The 27909-nt window shown below is 40.3% G+C and overlaps 1 protein-coding gene across 2 annotated transcripts; it reads left to right on the top strand.

Moving 5' to 3' along the window:
- The first annotated feature begins 449 nt into the window (after positions 1–449).
- rhpn2 (rhophilin, Rho GTPase binding protein 2) lies at positions 450–27325 on the top strand. Of its 2 annotated transcripts, none has more exons than XM_078246277.1 (15): positions 450–645; positions 5419–5534; positions 9072–9200; positions 14336–14411; positions 15552–15629; positions 16060–16184; positions 18112–18278; positions 20180–20367; positions 20567–20723; positions 22402–22521; positions 22644–22838; positions 23228–23274; positions 24510–24656; positions 25910–26065; positions 26707–27325. In XM_078246277.1, the coding sequence occupies exons 1-15, from the start codon at positions 580–582 to the stop codon at positions 26971–26973; spliced, it is 2034 nt and encodes a 677-aa protein (XP_078102403.1). In that variant the 5' UTR covers positions 450–579; the 3' UTR covers positions 26974–27325. The 2 variants fall into 2 exon arrangements, with proteins under 2 accessions (XP_078102403.1, XP_078102314.1); XM_078246188.1 differs by having other exon boundaries at positions 23228–23304.
- The last annotated feature ends 584 nt before the right edge of the window (positions 27326–27909 follow it).

Raw genomic sequence — 27909 nt, 5'->3', positions numbered from 1 at the left:
CAGTATCAGTATCTCAGTATAGACTGAGTTTTCTGTCCCACTTGTGTTTTTCACTTTCAAAATGAACCATTTTGCCAGTTATAAAATTTAAATGTAGCTTTTAACAAAAGCAGTAACGTAAGGCCTTTAACCAAGCTATTTTAGCACAAGTGATTTAACAGTAGTATTAGGGCTAGCCGGTACAGGTGCAGCTTGTAAGCCAGACTTAACTAAAGCTCGTAAAATGTATATGAAATTGGTATCGGTGAATAATATTTTCTAGGAGGTAGCTTGTTAGTCATGTCTTACTGTCTTACGTAGGCTATAATGTTAGTGTACATAACTTGAATAAAACAGGTGCAGTCCGGTGAGTTTCTTTGGTTGTGGATGCACCACCCAGTCTTCCTTTTTTCCGTTTGGGCGGAGTCTATGGTTTCTGCTGGGAGTGTCCCTGGGTGACTTGAGTGAGAGCAGACAGACAGACAGACATACACATCGTTGGAGGAGAGAGGTTACACACCTGTTGAACAGCAGCGGTCTGGTTTAAGTAGTTTTATTTCACTTGTTTTTCCTGAGAGTTTCAAAGTCTGAGCCTTCAGGATGACGGACGCTCTTTTACCAAACGGCATCAAAGACAGCGGAGGAGACAGCAGTTATTTCAAAAAAGTGAGTTATTCTTCTCGTCACTTCACTTCGGTAACAAAATAAATCCGTCTGCGTCATGTTAACTGGAGATGCCAGCGCAAATTTCCATAGTTGAAAATGGGCAAATGACTTTAGCTTACTGTTTAGTTACGGCTTGACTGGAGCATTTACATTTACCTAATTCATTGCCAGCATACAAAAGGCATTTAACGGAACCCTCTTCACCATATTAACTAGGTTAACGTTACTTGTCTTTAGGTTGTTTACCTAACGTTATGTATGGTAGGCTAACCTACATGTATAATTTAGCCTAACGTTACCCATGTTCACAGTTTCAAGCTATAACGTACGTTAACTGGCGATGGAAACTATATTTTTTTTCTATTTTTGCTATGTAGCTTAGATTAGATACAATAAAACATACAATTAAAAAAAGCGTTATTCTTAATTATCACATACACAGAGTACAATGTATTGACATTTTAGTTCTGCAGTTTAACCCATCCATAGTAGTAGTATAGGAGCAGTGGACAGCTAGCTAATAGCATCCGGGGAGCAACTTGTGGTTCAATGTCTTGAGGAGCCTGGTTATTAAACCGCCAACCTTGTGGTTATGGGGCGACCACTCAACCAATAATTCAAATGTGTATACAAAGCACCATATGGATAACATTAAAGTAATATAAACTTAGAATTTTTCATTTTATTTTTAAAAACCGCATGGTTTCAGTCTGACAGTTAGCACAATTACTGCTGCTCCTGATGTGTCACCAACAGCAGCAGAAGCCACAGCACTGTCAGCTTCAGGTGTGTGTGTGTGTGTGTGTGTGTGTGTGTGTGTGTGTGTGTGTGTGACTCCCATTATAACTTTATCTCATGCAGTTACTGATAGTGAGAGAGACTGAAAGGTCAGTGACCAAACATCCCATAATTACCATCATCAGTTTCCTGCTAGTTGTCAGAGGTGTGATGGTGATTGCCATGTAACAGAACGTGTAATGGATAAGGGATTCCTCAAAAGCTTTGTTGATACTCTGGTAATCTTAGGTCAGATTAGCCTCCTGCCCTTAGATAATGTTGGCAGATGTGTTGATTAACTGTATCTTACAGCTACACACATTGGATAACAGCATCAGCTAAAAGTTTTAAATGCAAATATAAGTGCCAGGTTATCTAAATTCATAGATCAGATTAGGGTCGTTTTTACACTGCTGGTGTTTGTGTTGAAGTTGACGCCTTTTCATCATTTTAAATAAGATGATGAGCTATTGTGGCAATCATTAAAGTTATTCACATTCACAGTATAGATTGAGGCTATGAGAAAAGCACTTGGCAGTAGTTGAGTGATTATCTAATGCATTTTTCACGAGTTCCCTGTCTGCCATGCTGTGGTCCATGTCTCATTCATCCACATTTGTACTAGTGTCCTCAACCGGGGTGTTTTTATAGACAAGCTTGTTTAGATGGGCATCTGAACAGGGCCTTTGTGTCTTCCAATCCCCCCGAATCCCCCTCTGAACGCTGTCTGGATTTAGGCTCTGTTCTGTGCTTCCTGTGTCTAATAAAAAGGTCAGTGAGAGCCAAGTTCTGGCACTGCCACAGGACATGATGGGAGACCATAGAGCCTAATACCTCAATCCCAAACTGTTTCCTTTATGGCTGGAACACACATTGTAGAGCCTTTCTCCATCGTTCATCGTTCTCACTTCATTTCCTTTGTCCTCTGTATTTCTTAGTTTTTAACACTAAGGAGTCTCTACTTTCATTGCAGAAACCCTTCTTAGTATAAAAAGGCTTGCACATTTGTGGAAACCACACACCAATGAGTTCTGCATTCTCATTTTGTGATGTTAAAGAGATTTGCAATTTGGAAAGTTTTTGGTCAAATTTTAACCAAGTGGAGCCAAGACGGTCTTTGCTTCCATGTTCTGTGCCCCTCTTTCTCTTGGGTGAAAATGAGTTTAATGATTTACAAGGCCTCACTGGGTTCTACTGATGCTCCAGGGAGCTGTTGTGGTTCAGGGCTGCCTTCCCAGCCGTCCACTGTTTCACCTCCAGCTGGCTGAGGTCCGACTCAACGGCTGCAGGATGGAAAGATGGCAGAACAATCTCCTTATCCTCCACGGCCAACGAGAGCATTGACGTAGCATCTGGCCCCAGGCCGTCCTTCAGCCAGACCACAGACACAAATTGACAACATGTGTCCTGGTTAAAAAACCAGACAAGCTTTCTCGACTTGGAGACACGCTAGAATCCCTTAGCAGGGTTTGTATTGAAAAAAAAAAGTTGCTGCGATCAAATATTGTGTATTTCACTAAATATAGAGATGTCTTTCTTTGGATTAAATAAAGCACATTCCCTTTTTGACCAGGACATTCTGGGTATTTATATGGTGAACAAGCAATTAAGAGTCGGTTATGCTGCCAAAAATGGTTGGTGGATGTAAACAATTATCCCATGAACCATTACTCTACATGTCCTTTATGAAGCCTCAGTTATACAACAGCAGAATGATTGGCTGTTTGATGGAAATGATAACGAACAGGACTTTCTTTGTTTTTCTGTAATGAAGTATTTTGTACGCTCGTAGAAAAAGGCTGTACTGCTTGAATATGCCAGTTGGTAGGAGGGGTTCAATTCCCTGAGTAGTTCAGTAGGTTAGGCAAGGCAGTAGCATAGCCAGAGCTAGGGGTCAGTTCCATGTGTCATTTCATGTTGATCAAGTTTTCATCCAAAAGGTCTGCGTTGTAAGTGACAGTCAACAATGCCTAAGACAATCTAAAACGTAAAAGTCTTAATGTCTCTAACTTAGCGTGCCAGGAGGTGTGGTATTAAACCGTCCGTTTTATGGACTATCTGTAACTGACATGATGTATTGGTCACTGATAGCTGATCAGAGTAGTGTTGCCACGCAGGATCAGGATCATCACATTGGAATGCATGGGTTGAAGTTTCATAGCGTGCTACGTATTAAAAATGGAAACACTTCTATGGCTACTATCAACCACTAGCCACTCCCTTGTTCTTTAACACAATCCTAAATCTCAGTTGTAATGATGCTGCAGTAAGTCCACGCCCCTCCAGTCGTACGCTAACATCCTCGCCCTGCTGTCATTCTAAGAATAGTTGCTGCAACATCAAGCCGGCTCTCATTTGTGTAAATGGTTAATCATTACACTCTGAGGTCACTGAAGTCTTTGTACAGGAACACCCAAGTGACTACAGTGGAATGGTTGTAGAGAAAATGTCAAGTTAAATGTGACTCTTGTTGCAACCGTTTGACCTGAGTTATGGAAATTTGTACTTAAGGACGCTATCACTGCTTACCCATTTTACAGGAAGTCTCTCTGGATGAGAGCATCAGCCACATGATTCAGTAAATGTAAAATATGTGACAGGTGATACAGGGGCAAAACATTCACACACCCGCAACTACAATGACTGACTTGAAAATATGAAAATTAAATTTTTTGGTTTTTATACATCCCTAATTTTGTAAGTCTATAAATTCTTAGATTCTATCTTTGGTGCGGAGCGCTCATCACTGTTGTGTTTCTACACTACCCGTCTCAGCAATAACTTCTCTAACAGTGATCCCTGACTTTGACATCCTTTAAAAGTCAATGAATTCTTCCTGTTGCTGATGTGTATCAAATCACCTTGACCTTTACATGACATTACATGAACATGTAATTATACTGATGAGTTTTTTTTCTTTGATTCAGTGTCATTCATGGTTACATAAATATTTATTTCCTTCATGTTGTGCATGTAGAAACTGAAGCTCGTTTTGCTTCTGACCTCAGACAGTCAGATAAATAAATGTAAAAGTGTCCCAAGTTGAGGACTGTAAACCAACTAGTTTTACTAAGCTGACTGGTTTCTGTGCATCATGCTGTTTTTTGCCATCCGTAGTCAAGCCACACCTCTGTTGTGCTGTGAGTCAGTCAGTATGAATGTTTAAGGCCAGTTTATCTGTACTGGTATACGGGACAGCCTGTTGACTTAAGGCTAGGACGCTGGTGGTTGTGATAGGGACAAGGACACACAATACAGCTGCATACAGGCCGTTAGGCTACATGTAAACATAAAGAGTGAGAGCATGTGTTTGTGTTGAGTACAGTATAACAAGGTGCAGCTCCTTCTACACCCAACTTAGGCTTATTGTTTACTGTTACATCAGGGAGTAAAGAATAAGATAATAATTCACATAAATTTAGTGTACAAAATAAGTTGACATCAGGGGAATATTTAGACCAACTGATGTCTAGTACTACTATAATACTACTACTAAGTAGTTTGGTGTATTGGTCAAATAATAACTTCTTGCCATCTCCGTGGCTGAACGATTTAATAACAAACCTGTGAACCTGGACAGTTTTAGCCCTGACTGAGCTGACATATTATATTTAATATTATTAAGCAAGATGTATTCATTTAAACAAAAACTTTTTCTGAATGCTCTGAACATAAATAAAGACACTGGTTCAGTAGATTGTATAACCACTGTTCACAATTGTACAGCAACAATATGTTATGGAAAGAAAAACTTGGGACTGACTGGCTATACATACATACATACATAGATTAAAAAACAGTTTGAATGACTTGAAGATCTATTTTGTGATTGTTATTAACCAAATAATTGCAGCATAAAAAACATCAATGAGGAAATCATCCTACTTTTTGCAGTATCCACATTTTTCTTGATGCCCATGCAGTTTTTTATTTTATTTATTTACCCAATATATTATCTTCTGCTGACATGTTTGTTCTTGCATCTCCTTGTTCCAGGGTTGTAACCCGTTTGCCCAGACTGGACGAAGCAAACTTCAGAATAAACGAGCCAGTGTGAACCAGCAGATCATCAAACAAATGAGGATGAGGGCTGGAGCTGAGAACCTGCTGAAGTAAGTAACTAAAGTGTGAATTATTTTAGTGGGAAGTGCAGGATGGTTTAAACTCCCAGCTATGCATTTTTATTTGTCGCATAAGGGAAAGCTAATTGTTATAAGTTTATCCCTCTCTGCTCACACCATTCATCCATGTATCATTCATTTATCTGTATTGCTAGTCAGTTATGTCACTGTGGTATACTGTATGTGACCTCTAGTTAACTCCAGCTGGTCTGTTGAGACGTGTTGACATCATCTCCTTCATTGTTATCAGTTGTCATGAATTCTTGTTGAGATTTAAAACAACACATGGGGACAGATACTATTAGGTAACTATTATAGTTATTATACTACTATTAGGCGCTTTTTGTATTTTTGCACTTGTTATCCCCTGCCGTGTGTGTGTGTGTGTGTGTGTGTGTGTGTGTGTGTGTGTGTGTGTGTGTGTCTCAAGTGTTCATAATGGAAATACAACCGAAGTGTTTACTTAAAGCTAGTCCACACAGCATTCCGGGATAGGAGAAAAACGTGCTCTGGTTTATTGACATTTCTTCTTTGCCAGGTGTTTATATTTCTGTCTGTTTGTCTTTCTGTGGACAAATTTTGTCACTCGATAGCATCACAATTGTGCAAAATGCAGTCACAACACTTTACAGGTGTGTAGCTGAGTTCAACTATGAAGGCCAAGTACGAAGATGCGTGTGGTCCAAGCAAGCGCGTCGGACGTAGGGGGGCAGGAAATAGGGAAGCAGCCATTGGCCTCCCCACTTTACATCCCTGGCCTGATTTGGCTTTGTGGCTGTTGTGATCCCATCACAAGATGCAAAACTTGTGGGAAAACAACAACAGGTCTCTGACAAAGTGTGAACATAAATGGAATATTATAAGCTTTATAAAAGTAGTGTTTATTGCTGGCTCACTGTATTGGATTCGATTGCATTAGATTATACAGTTATTCCTGTTACTGTGTCCAGCTTCTGTTCTGTGTGGCCTTTGGTAAGAATAATGTGCCCCACAGTAGTCAGAATGGTGTTACGTTTACTGAAATGTAAGGGCCTTCTGTTTAAAAAAGTGTGTTGTGGTATATTCTGTCACTAAGAGTCTAGAGAAATGAAAGGTACAATGGTGCACATTTTCTCTGACAGAATGTAGCCTCAATTTCTCCCACTGGGATTCTCGGATCAGCTCTCTTTCCGCTTGTGTTAAGATTAGGTGTGTGTGTGTGTGTGTGGCCTGTCTAAGCCCACTGTCAGCCTGAGAAGCCTCCACATTCCTCTAGTACTTCACATAGTCTGCCCAGCCAAGGCCAGGGGCAAATTGACTGTGTTTACCAGCCCAGCTGCATTTATGAGGTATGCTCTTAACTTTATAATCCTATGCAGTCTGACTGTAGTTGATCTGGGATCTTCCATCTGTGTGTGGATAACAGGGTTGCCATGGCTATCTACCTATTTAGATATCCACCTGGGTTATCATGTTAAAAACAGATTTGTTCAATAAACAAACTACGTCCTTTTTTTAGTTTGAGTCATTATGGCCCATGTAGAACCTAAATCCTTGTTTTTATTGAGTACACTGTGTGTGTGTCTGTCTGTGTCTTTTGCTTTTTTCCTCATTCGTTGCCATCCTTATCCTCACTTTTTCTTCTTTTTTTTGTTCTGCATTCCACTCACTATCAGCAACAGGTGGAGTCAGTCTGGTCAGACCAGTTCTCTTCTCTTCTGCAACAGTGGTCATGGAGCCATGGGCCACATGTCAGGCTTTATCCTGGCAATGTATTATTGTTGTGCCACATTAAGCTTTATAGAATAGAGAGTACATTTCTCAGTAAACTCCAATCATTATCAGTACCAGATATCTATTTTCATATTAAAGGCTCCAAGGAAAAATACAACTACCTGTCAATCTGCCAAAAACATAAAAACAGCTTTTTCAGAAAAAAGGATGGGTGAACTTCAGTGAAACCACACTTTCTGGTTTCCAGTCACATTCCCACGCTCTGTGGGATGATATTTAATATTAAATTAGATATTAATAACAACCTCTGGGCTGGCGAGCTGGTATCTATTCTGTCCAAACTTCCACCCTGATTCCCCAGGCCAAACCTCCTCAGAAATCCTCTCAGCAGGCCAAAAAGTATGTGATGGTGTGGCGTCAATGTTAAATAGGAGGGGTTGACGTCCCAGTGTTCCAATGTGTTGTATGGGGGAGAAAAACTACAGTCAGTAATTTAAGAGCATGACTCAAGACCAAAGAGCAGAGTGAGCCAGTTTTAAAGATCAAACTATTGGGTGGTACATAGCTCGCAGTAGACTCCATTGATTCGTCAAATGTTTTAAGACATCCTCCATTATACAGCATCCAAGGTCACATTATATTATTTGGTACTAATAGTTTGTTTGTGCTTAGACCACTTTTTCCATACATGTAACAAACTTTTTTTGAAGTTGTAACTTTTGGAATATTTTATGTGGAAATGTTCAAATGGAAGAAAATAAATTCACCCATCAAAAACTGTTTGTTAAGGACTAGTTTCTCTTTTCAGCTTTTTAACCTTTAGTTGAAGTGATTATTATTTCTCCTGTAACTCCTGTCTGCCAGCGCTTCTTCGCATCTCACCTTCTTGTTAAGAATGACATCCTCTGTAATTACAGGGTAGAGAGACTAGATGACAGTGAGACAGATAGCGAAACATCTCTAGACTGGAGTTTGGGTTGTGTCTTCAATTGGTTATGACTGACAGAGAATGTGTTACGATTCACTGTAAAACAGGGATAAGCATAAAGTGAGGCCACTGATGTTTGTGTGTTACCTTGTGTCACCATGTATGCATGTAAATTGTAGTTTGCAAACTACAAACTGACAATGCATCATAAATTCTGCATTACAAAAGATCCAGCCACTTTGTCTTTGTATGCTAACACACACACACACACACACACACACACACACACACACACACACACACACACGTATTATTACAATCTTATCTCTGTTGTGCAGAAAGCTCTGAGTGAGCCCCATAGTAACCCCTTGTGCACACACACATTACACATACTCAGTTTAATGCTCTAATCTTCCTCACATCAACACAAACATGTGCATACTGTACATATTTATGTTTTTGTTTCCATAAATGTACAGTAAAATGTACAAACAATAATATTAAAAGGTGCTGGACCTCTGACTTTCACCCTTTTCAAGTTGTGTAGCATGATTGAAATATAGTGTGATCTTATCGCATTTGGTAATGGTGGATTTGATTTAAAACAATGATTTTACCATGGGAATAAGCTGTAAATAGGGACTGCAACTGTGATTCATAGATCATGGTTAAGCTGTTGTGTGGTGGAGAGTAAATCAAGTGCACAGCAGGGCTCAGTGACGCAGGTCTGTGGTCCAGAATATACCAGGGGAGGCACGCTATTACCCTTTAAAAATAACAAGGCTGATATGTCTTTTCTTTCATTTATTTCAAATGATTCCTGACCTTTGTCTCACTTTTTATGTCTTTTTAATTTTTCATTTCCCTTCAATGTCTCCTGTGTGCAGGGCTACATCAAACAACAAGGTTAAAGAGATGGTTCTGTTGGAGTTGAGCTATGTTAACTCCAACCTACAGCTACTGATGGGACAGCTTGAAGGACTCAACAGCTCAGTGGAGGTCTACCAGAACACCCAGTAAGTCCAAATATTACTGCTCTTCATCTACATCTATACAATACTGATTCAACTACTGCCACAGCTAGTACAAGTGTTAGCTACTTCTGAGTGACCAGTATTACCATAAAAAAAATCATAAAAAGGAGGAAATGCAGCCCAAAGTTGTCTACGCCTACCATACAGGTTTGTTTAGGGCATTTGTGAAATGGAGATCAAATTCAACTAAAAAAATAAGCCCTCATGAGACCACAACTTAGTTTGTGGACTTGTTTGTTAGCCACACAGCTATTTTCGGTGTTGGTTAAAAATTGACTTCACCAATAAAAAAGACTTTGGTTTTGTTATCGGTGGCAATACATCGGCAGGAAACAGAATGTAATCACTTACAGTTGTTCAAATTAATTAAAGGAAAATTCTGACGCAAAATGAACCTAGGGGTTAATAACATATGTGTACCCAGTCTACCGTTCTCTGGGATGTTTTCATGCTAATCGAATGCGTCTCTAGCTTTAAACAACCTACCGCAAACCGGTGGTTAGCTGCTAACGCTAGCTTTCGGGGCTCATGTTAAATCACTACTTTATACCACTAACAAGGCTCAAAATAGCACCACACTACATTAATTCTGATCCTATTTTTTTCCTATTTCTCAAACTTGCAAAAATGAGGACTGGTCAGAATGATCTCAGTATGCAAATATGTCCTCAATTTGGAGATCTAAACATCACACTACTATTCATTCAGAAGTAGAAGAACACAGACACACAGTGTTGATTGGCAGCCAACGAGAGACTGATCTGGCTCTCATACTCTGTGGTTAAGTCATGCACTCTTTCAGATGAAAGCCGCTTGATGACAGAGTAGCAGAGATAATTGGTGTGTGGAGGAAGAGTGAGACGTGAAGACAAAGTGCAAGAGTTTGTTGTTGTCAAACTGGACTGGCTGGTTTTTGTGACACAATGCACAAAGCAACAAGGAAACTTGTATGCAAATTGAGATAAGCAACTTGCCCGAAGCTTCTCTGTGGGTCTGATGATCGTGTGTGTATGGGTGTGTGTGACAGTGATAGACACTGGTGTTGTCTTTCTTTAAAAGACTCTTTTATTTCCTCATGACAACATGACACCCACTGACAAAATAACCATATAGGTGTAATAGCTAACTATATCTTCGGCAGGATGTCCCTCACCTTCCGCATTCTTTGTGTTTGTGTCAGATCTCTGCAGGGTAAATCCAGACAGCTAGCTAGACTATCTTTCCAATCAGATTTTTTTGTTGCACGACTAAAACTACTTTTGAACGTACACATTTTGAAGGCACAGTGCTCCGTCCAGCGCTTAGCGCCGCACATGACGATTGTGATTGGTTTAAAGAAATGCCAATAAACCAGAGCACGTTTTTCTCCCATCCCTGAATGTTGTGTGGACTAGCCAGACCTTCCTTCACAGCGTGGTGGAGGAAGGTCTGGCAATGCGAGACTGAATTTAAGTAAACGCTTCGGTTGTATAAATGATGAACTGACGGCAATAAAGGATTTCCATTATGGACATATAACACTTTAAAATGAAAATTAGTGAGATAGTTTTAATGTGATTTTTGATGATTTCAAAGCTCTTATATTGAAGTATGTCTGCCTTCTTATTAAGAACACTTCAGACCCACACACACACACACACACACACACACACACACACACACACACACACAAACACACACTTCTGTAGAGGATGGTTGCCAGTGACAACAAATCACAACAGAGTGAATAGAAAAGTAGGGATTTTGTGGGAGATGGGGTGTTGTATGGGGGTAACTATGGTAACAATTCTGAGGGTCATTGACAGAAGTCCTACATGTTTTTTCCACAGCACCAAGCTGTTACTACATTTATTATGGAATTTTAATGAGCTCCATACCTAGTTAGGGTTTTCTTTTGAGTTCTGACAAATCTGCAGAGGACCTTAATACCAGCTTTCGTTGGTACGTCCAGATTAGTTTGTTTTGCTTCCAAGGTCTCACCAGGAGGCTTTACCTGGATCTTCTGATTGACAGGCAGGACTCCCTGTGAAAGTTAGTAAGATTGTTACCCCTCTGTAATTCATAAAGGCGAATATGTGGTTCCCAGGTAAACTGGGTACTGTATGAGCTGTAAAGGGGTTTGGGGTCCTTCTCACAATAACACAAAACAACCTCCTCTTTTTGGACTGATGGAAAACAGTGAAAACCAGCCACTAAAAAAATACATCTAGTTTAATTACATTATATGGACATCCTCAAAATCCAACAGCTGCCTCTCAGTACAATCTTAAGGCCTTAAGTGTCCTCCATCACATGGGATCAGATGGACCCGAGTGTGGGAACATTCAGCCTCCTTATCAGGCATTAGAGAAACACCTGCTCCATCCACAGACAATAGGCATGTTGTGAAACTACCATCAGCTGTCCAACTGGCATCAGTTTTAAAAGAAAATGAAATTCGTGCAAAGTCCAAAGTGTTTACATCATCACATTCACACCACCAGATCTAAAAAACCATACAGGTAACATGCACACAGGAATATTGGATATGTTGACAAATTCTGAGCAGGTGTTTCAGGGGGATAATGCTGTACAGCCACGATGGAGAGCTAGCCCCCTCTTCTCAGCATGAAATACAACCTGAGTACTAAGTATGGAAACAAAAAAACCCTCTTTGCCTTTCTAGGCTTTTCTTACTAGTCCCACCGTCCTCTGAATAGCGTCCCTGAGGTTATATCTCACTCAGACCACATTCAGCTGGTTTTTGCATGAGGTAATGCATAACAGAAAGCACATACAGTATGTGACTGGTGCAGTACACATGCTGTACATGATGTTAGTGACCTCCTTGAACCACTCCATGAAAATGTTGCAGTTACTCACAGTATGTATTACAATCGTATCATTAACTCTTATTCATTCATGTTTGTTCAGTTCCTCTGTGTAATGTTCTTGACCGAACAACAAACTGAACGTAGTTACAGACCTTCTGAATCAGCATAGCTAAAGTGATGACAAATGAAAAGATTAAGATATCAGCACTACAGGACACTTCATTGACTTTGCTACCCTGCTGAGAGAGAGTGAAAAGAATAATTTGCGCTTGTCTATCATCTCAGATAACGTTAGAAAAATGAGACTCTCAGCTTTTAAAACCTCTGACAACTGGGTGCTTGTACTTTCAATGATCCAATAACGAATGATAATAATAAATAGGGGGGGAAAGGTTATTGGCATATTCTGATCAGACTTATACATCTTAAATAAATAAGACTTCCATTAATAAGTAGACAGTATAAAACAATAATTAGTTGTAAACTAAAAGCAAACCACAACTGGCTCTAGCTTCACATTTAATCGACAGACATGAAAAGGGTATAGCTCTTTTTGTGTTACTATGTGCAAGTAAGCGAATACGGGTACTTCCCATTCATAACTATTCTTTTGAACAGACTCCCATTTCTCAGTTATTATCTAGTGTGGCTAACTTACACAACTCTTATAGGAGTTAACAAGGCCAATAAGCAATGACATCTTGCTACAACCTGAAACATATCAGTATACTGTGTAACAAACTAAAACGATGTTTACTGCAGGCCTATATACTGAATTTGCTGCACAGGATAGTTTTGATATTTAGTAAAGGCTTTAAGTTGTGTTGGGCTCTCTGTAGCTACAACCAGAGCTTTACTTGACTGCTATTGCAGTGGTCATCTGTTCCATGTGCTGCACACTGCACTTACACGACGTGCACTGTGTGTGTGTGTGTGTGTGTGTGTGTGTGTGTGCGCCGAGGGGGAGTAAGCTTCGGAGAGGCTTTTTACATTTCAGATTCTCTGCAGAACAGATATCTGCATCCCCCACGCCCCTCCCTCTGCCAAACCAGAAAAAAGACTGGAGTGATCTCATCTACAAGTACTGATGGATTACACTGCAGCCTCTATCTTGCTCTGTCAGTGTTACTGATGAATGAAGTTTTCTGTGATTCACAGAGCCAGTATACCAGAGGCATGCTGCCTTATCATCAAGTGATGAATGAGTGTGAGGAGTTGTTATTCCAAATTCTGTGGTTTGGACATCTTGTGCAATGAAAAGGCTGTACCAAATCTCTGATCCCTTTGATGGAAAGCCCTCATTAAAATAAATTTGGGATGTTAATGTTGGAACTGAAGTTTGTGCTTGTTTTAAGAAAAGGGGAATTTATTTAGTAACACCTCATACTACTGCTTTCAGTAGGGGGAGGGTTTGGGTTTCCTTTTTAGACTCTGGTGATCAGCAGCAGCAGGTATCTGTCAGGTTCTAAATCATCTGCTCTGATAACAAGCTGAACCTGCTTTCCATCTGTCAGCAGCAAGCAACTCCAGGGTTTATACAACCAGAAAAACTCTAAACTGTTATAGCTACAGCTGAGATCAGAAAGGAAGGTTAATCTGCTGGTTTATGGCTTCTATTCACTTTTTGGTGGGTTAAAAATAATAGAAGTTAAAGAGCCTCTATGACAGAGGATAGAGGAAGGAATGGTTATTACTGAAGCAGGGCTGCAAATCCAGAATGATTTATCAACGAGAGATGCAAGGCTTTACAATACAAGGAGACGGGGGGGCCTCATTCACCTTTTAAATCCTAACTCCTACAGTTGCCTTATCCTGACTTCCCCTCTATGAAACGACACGATAGAATACACTAAAATGTTAACTTTCTAATGTAGCAAAGCTGTCGCTGGTGGGATCAATCTGTTCCTGGCACTGTACATATTATTATTTACCAATAATCTGTGTTTTTGTCTTGATATCCCTAACAAGGCTTGGTCTGTTGTCAAAGGGAGTTTAGTGTTCTTTGATATCTTGTACCACACCTTTTAGAGCCTGCTTTTCCTAAGCATTCACCTACAAATGTATCAGTGCTTTTCTGTTTGGCCTTGTGGACATTGATCACATTAAGATAAGCACTGCATTGTCCTTTTGTATGTAAAGTCCTGCTGTATCATGTATTGTCAGCATTTACAGAGGTATTGTCCTTGATGCCAACATGTCTATGAGCAAACTTTACACAACTATATTTCCTTTCATGTGTATCATATTGTGCATAAGATGACTAATCATATCATCTCTATTTCTGTCTTTCTCTTTTGCTTACAGGGAAACCGCCAACATCCCCCTCATTGCTCTGGGTCTAAAGGAGACAAAAGACATTGACTTCTCCACTCTATTCAAGGTATAGTAGCAACAACTATAGCACCACCCCACCCTTTATTATAGCAAATGTGTAGAAATAGGTGACATTCAGAATTTTCTATTTGATGTAATGCAGGCATTTTGACTGCAATAGTTTAATAATGATAATAAAAAAAAAAAAATCATTTATTTATGTGCGCCTTTCACGTCACTCAAAGTAATGTAAAAGTCAGCAGTAAAACAGTAAAATAACAAAGTATATTATATTAAAAGATATTGTTCAATGAAGTTTTGGAGCAAAGAGATACGGAATAATGTGATGTTGTGTTTTACCATAACTTGAAGGCACATTCAGATTTATAGATGTTAAGATAGCACTTTGACATTTGGCTAAAAGCAACAACTGACATGTCACTGAGCTCCAAAGAGGTCAAAGGATTGTCTCTCGCCTGTGTGTCATCAGTTAAACAAAACTGCCATTTTTTTTATACGTTAAGGTGAACAGTCTCAAACGAGCATAAACGCAGACTTTATGGACAAGGAGGAATAGCAAACTAATCAACAAAAACATAAAAACAGAATATGCAGATAAAAGGTTACAAATACTGCTAATGTACATGCAACAAATATGACCCACATTGGCAGGCAGAGATTTTTAGTTGCTGCCAGATTAAAGTCTCCTTTCATGTAGTATTTGGGTCACATTGTCTGCGCCCTGTACTCCTGCTTCTACATTATGTTTGCTTTTTATTCATTCAGAAACAATAAATCATCTGACCATGAAAAGATTTGTCTTGTTATCCAAAGTGGGTCAGTTACTGAGACTAGTAGTTATCATGTAGCAATGTTCTAATGCGGGGAAGCACTCTAATAAATGTCCTGCCGGCATTCTTAAACTGCTTTGCATCCTGTCCGGGTTTGTGGCGAGTGAGTACGTTAATGGTGCTCTACTTATTGACTTTAATTAGGTGTTCTACCTCTGGCTGGCTCTGACAGAGTGACAGCTCACACCCGCCCTGCTTGGCACTGCACAGTTGGACGTAACTTCTGTGTACAGTTAAGAATGATGTGACTTGAGTGGATTAGTTGCAAGAGAGGCTTAAGCCCCAGAGCACTCCCCAACAACTGGCCAGAATAATGTTGTATTTCGATGTTTAACTTTTTGTTTTGTTTCTGACAGGACTTTATCTTGGAGCACTACAGTGAAGACGGGAACAGTTTTGAAGATGAGATTGCTGACCTGATGGACCTGCGACAGGTAGTGTTCACACACATTATATTTCTGATATAACATTCTAACATTTCTGATATGTGGCTTTTTTTTTTTACTCAAGTGGCCTTTAGAGTATTATAATAATAATAATAATAATAATAATAACCCAGCATCCATACAATTTTCTAACACACAAAGCACTATGAAATCCTTAGTGAGTTAAAGGATTTGTTTGCACCCAAATCACAAAAACATATTTTGTCCCTCATGTCTAGTGCGCTCTAGCCATTCTAGCGATTTATTCCTGAGCTTTTGAGATATTGGTAAGCTAGAGACCACTAACGTAAGTGAAAAACCTTGCAAGAACTGATCCTTTAAATGAGGTTTCCCTCTAACAACAGCGCTGTGCATCTTCACTACAAGAAGTTCTCCATTATCACAGACTGTATCAGATCTCTTTCCTTTCATGCCCTAGGCTTGCAGAACGCCAAGTCGAGATGAGGCTGGGGTGGAACTGCTGGCGAAATACTTCAGCCATCTTCCTCTGATGGAGAGCCGGTTCTTCTCCCCATCCCGCCAGACTGGCATCTTCTTCACCTGGTACACACCCATTTTTTTCTACTAATTAGTACAAATTAAAAATGATAATAATTAACTAAGAGCAATTATCAAAATTACTTATGAAATTCTTCATAGGATATTGTTAAAATAAAAACCAAATTGTGAAAAAAATAGAACAAATGCAATGGTTTACAAAACACATAACAAATATTACAATAAATCCCTTAAGACAGAAAGGCAACAGGTGAGGTTACAGCAGTGGTGAAACAAATAATATTATAAAGAAAGGTGTCCTGCTCTTTAATCTAGCTGCCTTGAGCCCCTACACCAGGGTTTTCCACAGCCTTTGAGCTTAAAGTGTCTGAAGCGCATCTGACCCCCTACTCACTTCATGCTAAATACACTGCATTCATTCATGCAGCAGATAGAGGGAGATTAGCTTAAAGGCCTAAACCATCAACCTTTTAAAGGTCCAATATGTAATACTGACAGCTCGTGTTTAAAGTAGTTACTGCAGTCCAAATTCAAAATACTGGACAGAGTCGTCTCCCCCGCCCCCTCCTCCAGACTCAAAGTTTACGAAGGTTGCCAGGTTAAGAACACAGCATCAATGTTGCTAGACGCTAGTCTCACATAGCCAGACATTACTCCACAGCACAGCAGAGTAGCTAACGTTAGATGCTGGCTATATTGACAGTCATAAAAGCCCGTGCTCACGCGGAGCTCTGTACCCGACTGACAACCACCCTATCTCGGCTTAAAATTACGGCAACAACCGCTAAAACATCACCTCGCTGTCTTCGCTACCTGACTGACAGCCACACTTTCTCGGTTTAAAATGATGGCAACAGCTGCTAAAAAGTAAAACGCCACCACCTCGCTATCCTCTCTACCCGACTGACAGACACACTTCCTCGGCTTAAAATTAAGGAAACGACCACTAAAAACAGTGCAAACTCACGGTCCTCTCTACCGATTTACAGCCACCTTTTCTTGGCTTAAAATTACTCACCGTTTGTCGGCTACGGCCGCTGTACAGGTTCACGTGTTCACGTTGTAAACAGCCGTGGCCCGCTTGCCTGGTCCTTATGGTGTGACCAATCGGGATCACTTCACTGGCTGTGTCTCAATTGTTTTGCGAGTAACTAACTCGAGTAACGTTACTCTTTAAAATTCAATGTGAGTACACAAATGTTAAAATGACATAAAATGCCCGTCCCTTGTAGCTGGGATAAATTAGCCTGAAGCTAATGCTTACCTGTTCAGGAGAAAATCTCTCGGCGTCCTTTGGGGCTCTAAGCTGTCTCCATCTTTCAAATCATCTCCCATATTTACCCGGGGTTTGTTACGTCTCTGGTCATGCAACTGTTAGAAACATGCCAAGGTTTTTTAGGTCGGGTAGAATCTATCTCCATTGATCCCGTTGTTTGTTTGCTGCCTGTACTACTGCTGTAGCGCGCTGGGTTTGCGTTTTTACAAACCATCTGGCATCCCGGCCTGGCTGTCAAACTGGGCAGTTGATACCAACACACAGGCCAAAACACAAACAGACATTCCGTCACGGAACGGAAATTTCAAAGGAGAAAATACTGGCATTAGCATTGGTGTCAGAAAAGATAGTATTTCAGCTTAGCATGTTACCTTAATATCTGATGACATATTATAATCATTTTTGGATTTAATAGGGTAAATATATTACATATTGCACCTTTTAAGTAAAGTTACAACACATTGTGGCAAATAGGCTTTTATTCTTGCTGTAAATGTACCAGCAGCTGTTTGATTCCTACAGAGAATATGTTTTTAACTCCAAATCCCATATTCTATATTACTAGATGTATCTCATTGTTTATCTTTTTAGCTTTTACTACATAATTCCTTCTCAATAAGGCACGTTGTGGTTGTTTTTCTTTTCTTATCTGCTTTACAAACATAAGTAGTGACAGCTTATAATTCTTTCCTTCAGGTACGACTCTTTTACAGGAGTGCCGCTATGCCAACAGAACCTCTCACTGGAGAAAGCCAGTGTCCTCTTCAACATGGCCGCCCTCTACTCTCAGATCGGTACCCGTAGTGACCGACAGACAATAGCCGGCCTGGAGGAGGCCATCTCTTCCTTCCAGAAAAGTTCAGGTAGGAAGAAATAGGAGTCATAAACTGGTTTAACCAGGCACCTCCTCTCTCACCAGCAAAAAACAGTGACATCAACATTTTCTCTTTGACATGTAAAACAGCCCATCACTTCGCCAGGTGTAGTGGTTTATTCAAACAAAAAATCTTTCTCCTTGCTGACACTTCCTTATGACCTTCACTTTAAAAAGGCACACACTGTTCAGAAAAAAATACACTGGTATGAACAAATACTTATTTTCAGAGTATGTGCCAGCCTCCACCCTCTGACTTCTGCACCATGACGGAGAATGAATGCAGTTTATGTTTCTCTGGCTTCTTGTCATGTGGCTAAGGTCCAGAGAAGCACCCATCATATGAACTGGTTTGCCAACCCTCTGAGGTTTCAGGAAGCTCAGACAAGTCTTGATAGAATTATGACTTGGCAGTATGAGTATTGCACTATAATTACAGCTCTGAACAGGACACAGCTTTGGTTATGTTGCTTTGATGGCTATAATTTAGGCTTGTACTAAGTAAAACAATTATGTTGTTATGAGTAACATTGTCACCAGTATAAAGAGCCAGTAATAAACTAAGCTGGGAGGTGAAATGCAGGGATGCTTTCTGTAGCAGGGCTGCTGCAGTGCCCTTTGGCCAGGGACACAGGGAGGTTTCAAGGCTGGGAGGAGCCAGCCAACAATGGCAGAACCTTATATGAAGACTAGAAAGACAGTGCTCTGTTATTAAGTTGTCTACATCTCTCTGCTGCTAGGTTATTAATCTGTAAAATAAGAGGGAGGCACTCTCAGTTGGAATGCAGATGGTTTTATTGCTTCCATCGAACATAAAAAAGTCATTTAGGAAGGTTTGCGTCTTGGCTCAACTTTAAAGAAGCACACAGACATTGATCACACTGCTAGCAATGGATACTGTAGTAACAGCAACAGACCTTAGGAAAGGAAGAAGTAGATGCTCTGACAAACGGAATCACTTAATTCTCTGTGTGGAAACTTTTAAAACATCTGTATAAGCTTGTGTCAGTAATTAGGGTTAATGTATCCGCATGCTGAAGTCATTCTGTGGACCAGCAAACTATATGCCTCTCCCAAATGGACTATTTGAGTTTTGCATGAATATTCACTGTTTCCCAAAACATTAACTATACTACCACACTACTACTAGTATTACCAACTACTACTGTCAGAATAGTCTATATCCTTGACGTTCCACTTCCGGAATTGCTCCGTTGCCGCTGGAAAATCCGCCGGATTTCACTCATTTAGGCCGGATATTCGCTGCCTTGGGCTTCCTTTGTGTTGGCATTTTAAAAAAAGGTTGAATCCAGACAGCTAGCTAGACTATCTGTCCAATCTGAGTTTTCTGTTGCACGAATAAAACTACTTTTGAACGTACACATGTTTTTTAGGCCAAGGACCCCTTAGCTAAAAGAGAGACAGGGCAGGGACCCCCAACTAAATGCATTGTATAGCATTTAATTGCATATTGAACTGGGCTGGATGGATACAAATTGATATTCACATATTATTTATACATCAAGTTTTAATGTCTTACCTATAGTAAGCCTATCATCAATATTGTGTGCAAAAAGGCTTTGCTAATATGTGTTAGATTCATGTGTTAGACCCTCCTCCAGCGCGCTTTAGAGGAGGGTCGGGCAAAGCGAGACTACTGTCAGAGTAACTTGTTAAATGCTGGGGGGCTACATATTATAATTATGGGCTAGACAGAATATATGGATTTATTGAGATTGCCTGACAAGAAAGTCTAAGGTACAGAATAAGAAGAAGCCATGTCTTCCCTTACCATTGTTTTGGCATAGTGCCTCCCAACTGAACGTATTATTGTTGTTATTGTTGGAATAGTTTGGTTTGGAGCTGTGCTGACCTCTCGTTCTCCCCCAGGTATCCTGAACCACCTGAAAGAGACACACACCCACACTCCCAGCTACGACATGAGCCCAGCCATGCTCAGTATGTTGATTCGGATGATGCTTGCTCAGGCTCAGGAGTGCCTGTTTGAGAAGACTGCACTGCCTGGGATCCGAAACCAGTTCTATTCCCTGATGAAAATGGCCCAGGAAGCTGCAAAGGTAAATATCGGCAAAAACACGCAGTCCTCACATTATTTAGGCACAGTATTCTTTCTTTCGCTGTGGACTTAGTAGTAAGTAGAATAGTAGAATGTAAAGTAATAATGTCACCACGGTCCAATTCCTTACTTCTATCAGTTGTATCCAGTTCAGAGCTTTTCATGTGCTCCCAGTAACTCTATCCTCCTTTTTCTGCCAGGTCTCAGAAATCTACGACCAACTCCATCAGTCCATGATCCAGACGCCAATCAAAGACAATGTCCCGTTCTTCTGGTCCACCATGTCGCAAGTCAAAACCAACCACTACCGCTCCATGGCACACTACTTTGCAGCCTCAGCGCTTCTGGACCACCAGTGTAAGAATAACTGAGAGATGAGACATTTTAATCATTTTCACACATATTTCATGTGTTTAAGGGATGCCAGAGCACGGTTTAACAGAATTCAAAATTTAGAGAAAATCAGAAGAGAAAAAAAAATGTATTATTTGCTAGTTATTCTAGATTCAAGCTACATTACGTAAGCGTGCAAGCTATTTTTTCCTGCTTATGAAAAGCACTACTGTCAGAGCAGGACTTATTTTTGCAATGCATAGTTATTTGCATAAAGTGTGCACTGGTATCCAGATATAGTAGTGCCCTAGATGCATACTAGAGACACGTGTGTTCTCCACATACATACTGTAACACAAAGTAGTTTAACAATCTTTCGTGTAGTGGCAAAGTTAACACAAATCAAATATTGTCCCTCTTTTAACAACAACACAGGTAGAGTTTATCAGCAAAGTTTTATTCTCACTCTATCTGTTGATTTTGAACACCCGGAAACCTGTTCCTTCTGCCATACAGGCCATTGGGTTGGTCACGTCAGATGGCTGGACTAAACCACAGCCAGCCACAATGCTATTGCATAACAGCTATTTAGAAAGACGCACACACTCACTCGCACACAACCAATGGTAAAGAGAGGCTAACTTTCCAGGAACTCAGTGGCAGGATGGGCAGAGAGTGAGAATGAAGAAAAAAGAGATGGTTGGAGTGAGTGGAATTGAGTGGATGTACTGTAGAATGCTGGGGATTCAAGTTATGTAGCCTCTTAATGCTGCCTGCATAATCAAGTGGCAGAGAGCAAGTGAGAGAGGAAAGGAAGGACATTGTGATTAGTGAACAAAAACCCTGCAGTAGTGCCATTGCTAATCTTGTATCAGACATACTGCTTTAGTTCTTGATTACTTATTTTTGACATCTTATAGACTTATATAGACACAACTAATCATTTAGTTGAACAGTTAATTAATTTGTTATTCCCAGCCTTGTAATGAGTTCATAATTCAAAATGCCCTACTGCTATGCATTAACATTTTTACGTTTTTATCCTTTTTCATTCTTACTACACAAAATTACAATTTAGGGGAGATAAAAACAAACTGAAAATAATAATTAAAAAAAAATACAGCAGATTGTATTAAGCTCACCATGGATGGTCCTAGTTTTAGCCAGTGCTATGAATAGGGCAGGACTGAAAAGAGGAACAACAATGCGAAACAGCTTTGAGTTTGGCAGCTCATTAGCAGATTCCTGTGAATCAGGCACAGAATAGAGCAATTAACCACAGGACCGCAGAGAAAGGACTCAAAAACAGGACACAAGGAAGATTTATTTAGTAAACGGATCAACTGCAAACAGTAAAACCTAAATAAACTTTATGCCATCACTTAGATGCAGACTAGGCAGAGGAAGCCTACAAAAGTTCAGACGCTTTAGATTTACCTTTTAAATCCTGTGAACCAGGAGATGAAGGAAATGAGAATTCAGTTTAAAGTGTGCAACAATGTATATATGCACTGTGCACTGACTTATCTAAATCTATATACAGTGTCCTGTCTACCTTTCAAATTCATTTGTTCTACAATTAAAGCAATCATGGCATCATGTCATGCCATTTGTTTTTATCATTCACCCCGATCGGGGTGGTACACAACATTCAATTTAGTTTTCCTTTAACACTGATTCTTTTTGCTGTCTGTGTGTTTAGTGAGTCTCAGTGACGATGAGGACCAGCAGGAGAAGACCTTGTCACAGGTCTATGATCGCCTTCCTGAGGGACGCTCTCCTCTTGACATCCTGAAAAGGAAAGATGAACGTGAACGCATTGGTAAGAGCGAGCACTTAAGGCTGAGCACATCTCCTTTTCTCTTTATTTTCGTATTCACTCCTCCTCTCTGCTACCCACTTCTCCTCATCGGTCCTATGACAAATTCTCCATCCTCTCCCCAGGTAAAGCACACATACGTCGGGCCATACTGGGTCATGAGGAGGCTCTAAGGATCTTTGGTTTGTGCCACCACTTAAACAAGCTGGAGGCCCTGCAGGAGATTTTAAAAGCCAGTCACCAGCGTTCGCTCAACAAGTGCAGTGAAAATGAAGATGAGGAAGAGTTCACTGACTACACGGAGGCCCCAGACATCATCTGTGAGTCTTACATGTTTTATAGAGAAGACAACCATTAGAACAATTGTAATGTTTATTTAAGTCTCTGAGGTGACAGCTATTGTTCCTGTGGTTGACATGGAAACTAACCAGTCACCTAAGTGTCACCACAGCAAACACAAATGACACTCATGTCAAGCAGGACCAATGTGTTCATTTGTGAGCTTTGTCTCTCAGGAAACGGTTCGTAAAAAGGCTGCAGGGTCGTGTACCACACCTGCTGCATTCAGATGTGATAAGTGACAGATGATGTAATGTTTACACTGCTAACTCCCTGCCTGCCTCTCTACAGGGTGACAGTTGAAATGTGGTAGTGACAGTAAACATTGTAGAATGACAGCTTTGTTTTTCACCCTTTCTCCCTTCCATAGCTAAAACAGAGCACAAAGCAGAGATGGAGGTTCCCGCAACCACAAAGGTGAAAGTCACAGACTTCTTCCAGAGGCTGGTATGTGGGTACTAATATTCTTCCACTCACATTGCTGTTTTTTCTATATGATGGTTGGTTTATTCATCAAGTGACATGAAATGGCTCTGGATTTGTGTTTTAGACATTGGAAGTGTACTTATTTGTTTGAACACCCAGAGTGCATTTTCTGTTATTTCTGAATACAACCAAACAAGGTGAGTCTCCTGGAAGCTTTGGCACATTTTAGCAACAGGCGATCCAAAGTCCTGTCTTGTTCCCAAAGGCTCCTGGACTTTCATCCATAGCAACAAATGCAAAACTAACACTAACCATGGACAGAGGTGCTCTGACCCTGGCTGGATTTTCATTGTGGTGACTGGGAGGGGGGACTGGAATCTTCTGTTTATGTCCTCTGACTGAAAGTCAATTGCGATCATTTATTTCAATTTTCAATTTCAAGACGAACAACCGTAGAAGCAAATGATTGGTAAGGACAGACAACAGGTGTAAGCAGTCTCTGTGAATAAGTACCTCTTAGGTTCCTGTTGTGAAATCCAGCAGTCTCAGCAGCAACAAGACTCAAATCAGATTAATGAATTAATTAGAATGAATCGATAATTGCAGACATACTTGTGTCACGCAGCTATAACTGTACAGTATGGTAGATACTCCTCCTGAAATTGTCAGAGCTGATTACTATGGGGGAATTTAAGTTGTTCTGTTAAAATAGTTAAAAATGGTACCTATTTATGCATTATAACTGTTTTATTTGTATTGGATATTGTTCTCACTCATTTGTAGTGTGTGTAAAAAAAGATTAATCTTAATATATACATATAATTCATCCCAACATTCAAGTAGACATAAGTCACATGTTCAGTATGGGATAAGGATTGTGTGTCTTTTCAAAAGGAAATGTGACTGGCTTGGTGAGACTGCAAGTCTGGAAACAAAGGGCTGGTTTAGGGGAGCTTGATCATTTCAATATATACTCAGTGGCCACATGACTTTCGTGTACCCCGAGTGTACATAGTATATGTACAGATGTACTAACAGTATACCGATGTGGACTTATTATGTTTAACTAGCATGTAAGGACACAAGAAAGGATTATTTTTCTGGATTTTCAGTTTTCCCCCAGGCTGTCACCAAATCTTTGAATTCTAAAAGTCTTAAAGGAGAGGATATTATCCACTTAAGTAAAGCCATATTGACCCCAGCATTCCCACACTGTCTCCACTCAGGGCCCTCTGTCAGTTTTCTCAGCCAAGCAGCGGTGGACAGCCCCACGGACAATCCATCTTTGCCCAGAAGACCGAGACCTGGGCTTCACCCTGAAAGGGGAAACACCAGTCCAGGTGGTTTCATTGGACCCCTTCTGCCGAGCTGCTGTGAGTCAACCTATATTCCTTACCTTTGGCTGAACATGGGATCTGCTGTTTTGCCGCCAGCCTTTGTTTCAAAGAATGTCAGTATAATATTCAAATCAGCTTGCAGAGACTTGAAATGATATTAAGATAGAATAGACTCCATCACAGCGGACATCATCGAACGTTCCGTAACCGATTTTTTAGTTATGCATAAAACATGCCAATCCATCTGCGAATGCCATTTTTGCCCCTTTTTTGCCTTGGGATGATACATTATGATGACCTAGTGAAGGTGACCTAGTCATGTTTTCTCTCATCTTTATTAACCGATGAGTCACCAGATATAGCTGTAGTTCACACCTAGGACAGGGGAAGGGTTTTCATCATCTGCAGGCTGGTAGAAATAATTTATCAAACTGTGCACAGAGACTATATTATTTCAGGGGCCATGTCTTCTGTTAAACTTTAACAAAAGCCAAAAGCATATGTTGCTCAATATAAACTCCCTGCAACAGGATTAACTAGCAGGGAGTGACTTTGTCTACGGAGGGAGAACTAACAGCTTACAATTTCATGCATGCTTGCCCCCTGAATGACAAATAAGTTCAAATGACACATAACATACAATGTATTATTTGCTCAGAGAACCTTTGAAAAATAAAGTAATTCTCGGAAACCTAACCAGCATCAAAGAATGTGTGGAGGTGCTCCCCCCTCCACAGCCACTCTGGCTACTAATTTAATTAAAAATCCGAGAGTATTTCCTCTCTGCAATCCTTTTCAGTCTGACAGCTCATTAAGAGGTGCTGACAAAGAGCAGACTCTTATAAGGCCCTGCAGGCTATGCAGAGAAACAGATTAGTAGTATTACATAAGTCTAACTAGGCCAAACTCCTTATAACTTTTAATACTGCATTCAACAGGATTTATTTATGAACCAACTGAGTTTCTAACCTGCCTCTGGTGAATACAGATGAAGTTATCAGACAGAAATAGCTGAACTCAGATTTCCCACAGCTTTGAAGTAATGTGCTCTGGTACACATAGACACTTCGGCAAATGTTTGAGCTGCTTTAAAAAAGCTTTGTTTGGGACTAAACCTGTTCTCTGCTGATCCCGGCTGCCTCCAGGGTGTTGATGGAAAGTAGGAGAACCTGACTTGGTTGACATTCAAACAAACCTTCAGCTGTAATTATGTACTCTGTCTGCTGCAGCATCAGGGCATTTCACTGGCCCTCCTCTCTGACTCCTGTTCCCCCCAATGTCTTTTCTAGGCTGACGGTCTGAAAGAGAGTGACTACATTGTTGCCGTGGGCGACACAGATTGCAAATGGATGGGCGTGAGCGATGTGATGCGGCTGCTGAAGGATGTGGATGAGGAGAGGCTTGACATCCAGGTGATCAGCATTATGGACAGCAACCCACCAATGGTATGCCATGCTCTCTTTCCTTCCTATTGGCTGAGAAAAAAGCCATTTTATCCGATGACTAAACAGCACAGTTAGAATTTCTCCCTTTGAGGTAACACTTTCCCATAAGACATCTTTGGATATGACATACATGTAGTACCATAAAACAGATTCCAGCTGTATGACTTTTGAAATAATCTGACCACAGAATAAACAGACAAATTCACAGCAGAAGAGTTTTTTGGATGGTAGAGGAAATGGTTCATGAGCCAGTGCCCTAATTATCAGCTCAAATCACTTAGTTTTAGGCTCTTTCTCAGTGGGACATGCACGGGGTGGACAGAAAAAGCAATGTCTAGCAGTCCCATTGTCGTTAGAAAGTAAGAATATGTGAGAAAGCTATTTATTTAATTCTACAGGTTTTTAAGGAGTTGGTACAACTTGATTATATTGTATATTGTTTCTGTAATTTTGTCCAGCACTTTTCATATTAGGCACAGCTGCTACTCAATAGTCTGTTTATGATCTGGGTATTTATTGACCTCTGTTGAGAAAATGACTAACTTAAATTGCTAACTTATTGACCCCACATATTGATTGAGCCTGTATGGCGTCCAGTGCAACTCTTTGATTAAACAATCAATCATTTCCTCTCTGTCCAGCCTACCAAGAGCGCCACCTTCTGCGGAAACCTGCCTAAAACCTACTCCATGATTTGTCTGGCCTATGATGATGACGACAAGAACCCCAAGTCCCGCAAAGTAACCAAGAAGCCGTCCTTCCTCAGCTGGGGTCTGAAGAACAGGCTGAAGAGCGCCAGCACCCTCAGCCTTCCCACTGCTGACCACTCCGGGGCCCTTCCCTGGAATAAACCCTGTCCCACGTTCCCCAGCTCTAGCACCTACAACAACGACGGTGCCCTCTACTGAGCTAGCTACAGACTTCTTACTGTATGCAAGCATCGTTCAGTATGCATATTAGGCCTAGTGTGGCTGTATACAGTACTGTGTTGTACCCATACTGGACCTGCTATGGTACAGTACCAGTGCCCTTTGGTGTTTCCACTGGAATACTGAACAGTAGTGTATGTAGCTTGTTTGTCACCGGTGTAATGATGACATTTCTGCCAGCTACCTTGGAAGTGGCTGTGCCAAATACTGTATATAGGTGCCTTTGTTGTAGAGCCTGACCGATAAAGGATTTTTAAGGCCGATACAAATATTTGACGATTTAAAAATCTGATATTCCGATATATATATATATATATATATATATATATATATATATATATATATCTATATATATATATATATACTTTATCCAGAAATGCAGAAAAAACTGATTTCCTTAACATTAGTTATTTACTAAAATCCTCACTAAAATATTATAATGCAGTTTTAATATTAAATTATCAGAATCATTTGTCATTATAAATGATTCTGATAAATGAATATTTTATTTTTTTTATATATATATTTTTTAATCGGCCATTATAAATGCCGATACCGATAGTTTGGAAAATGCCTAATATCGGCCGATAATATCGGTCGGGCTCTACTTTGTTGTACATGGACGCCTTCCCAGCACAGTTCAGTATCTGAAGTAAACTAGGCTGCACACCAAACACAATGGGAAATCTTTCTGTACCATACTAGTATGTGTACAGCACAGGACAACTGCACTCTGGGAAAAACATACCAGTTATCATTCCAGTCTATATATATCTACACAGCACTGAGACAGGCCTCTAAGTTAAACTGTCATCTCAGTATGTTTTCTTGAAGAAAAGCTCCAGACGAACCGAAGGACGAAAACAAAGTTGTACAAACACACCCAGTGTCGGTTTCTACTTGACTGCCAGGGGG

Source organism: Sander vitreus, chromosome 1, assembly GCF_031162955.1.
Source record: "Sander vitreus isolate 19-12246 chromosome 1, sanVit1, whole genome shotgun sequence".
NCBI lineage: Eukaryota > Metazoa > Chordata > Actinopteri > Perciformes > Percidae > Sander > Sander vitreus.
This window is presented reverse-complemented; position numbering and strand designations above follow the sequence as displayed.

Excerpts from the sequence above, each read along its gene's own strand:
- rhpn2 (XM_078246188.1), top strand. The coding sequence starts at position 580 with ATGACGGACGCTCTTTTACCAAACGGCATCAAAGACAGCGGAGGAGAC. Across the intron at positions 20,368-20,566 it reads TGGCCCAGGAAGCTGCAAAG|GTCTCAGAAATCTACGACCA; the intron begins GTAAATATCGGC and ends TTTTTCTGCCAG. Across the intron at positions 20,724-22,401 it reads AGCGCTTCTGGACCACCAGT|TGAGTCTCAGTGACGATGAG; the intron begins GTAAGAATAACT and ends CTGTGTGTTTAG.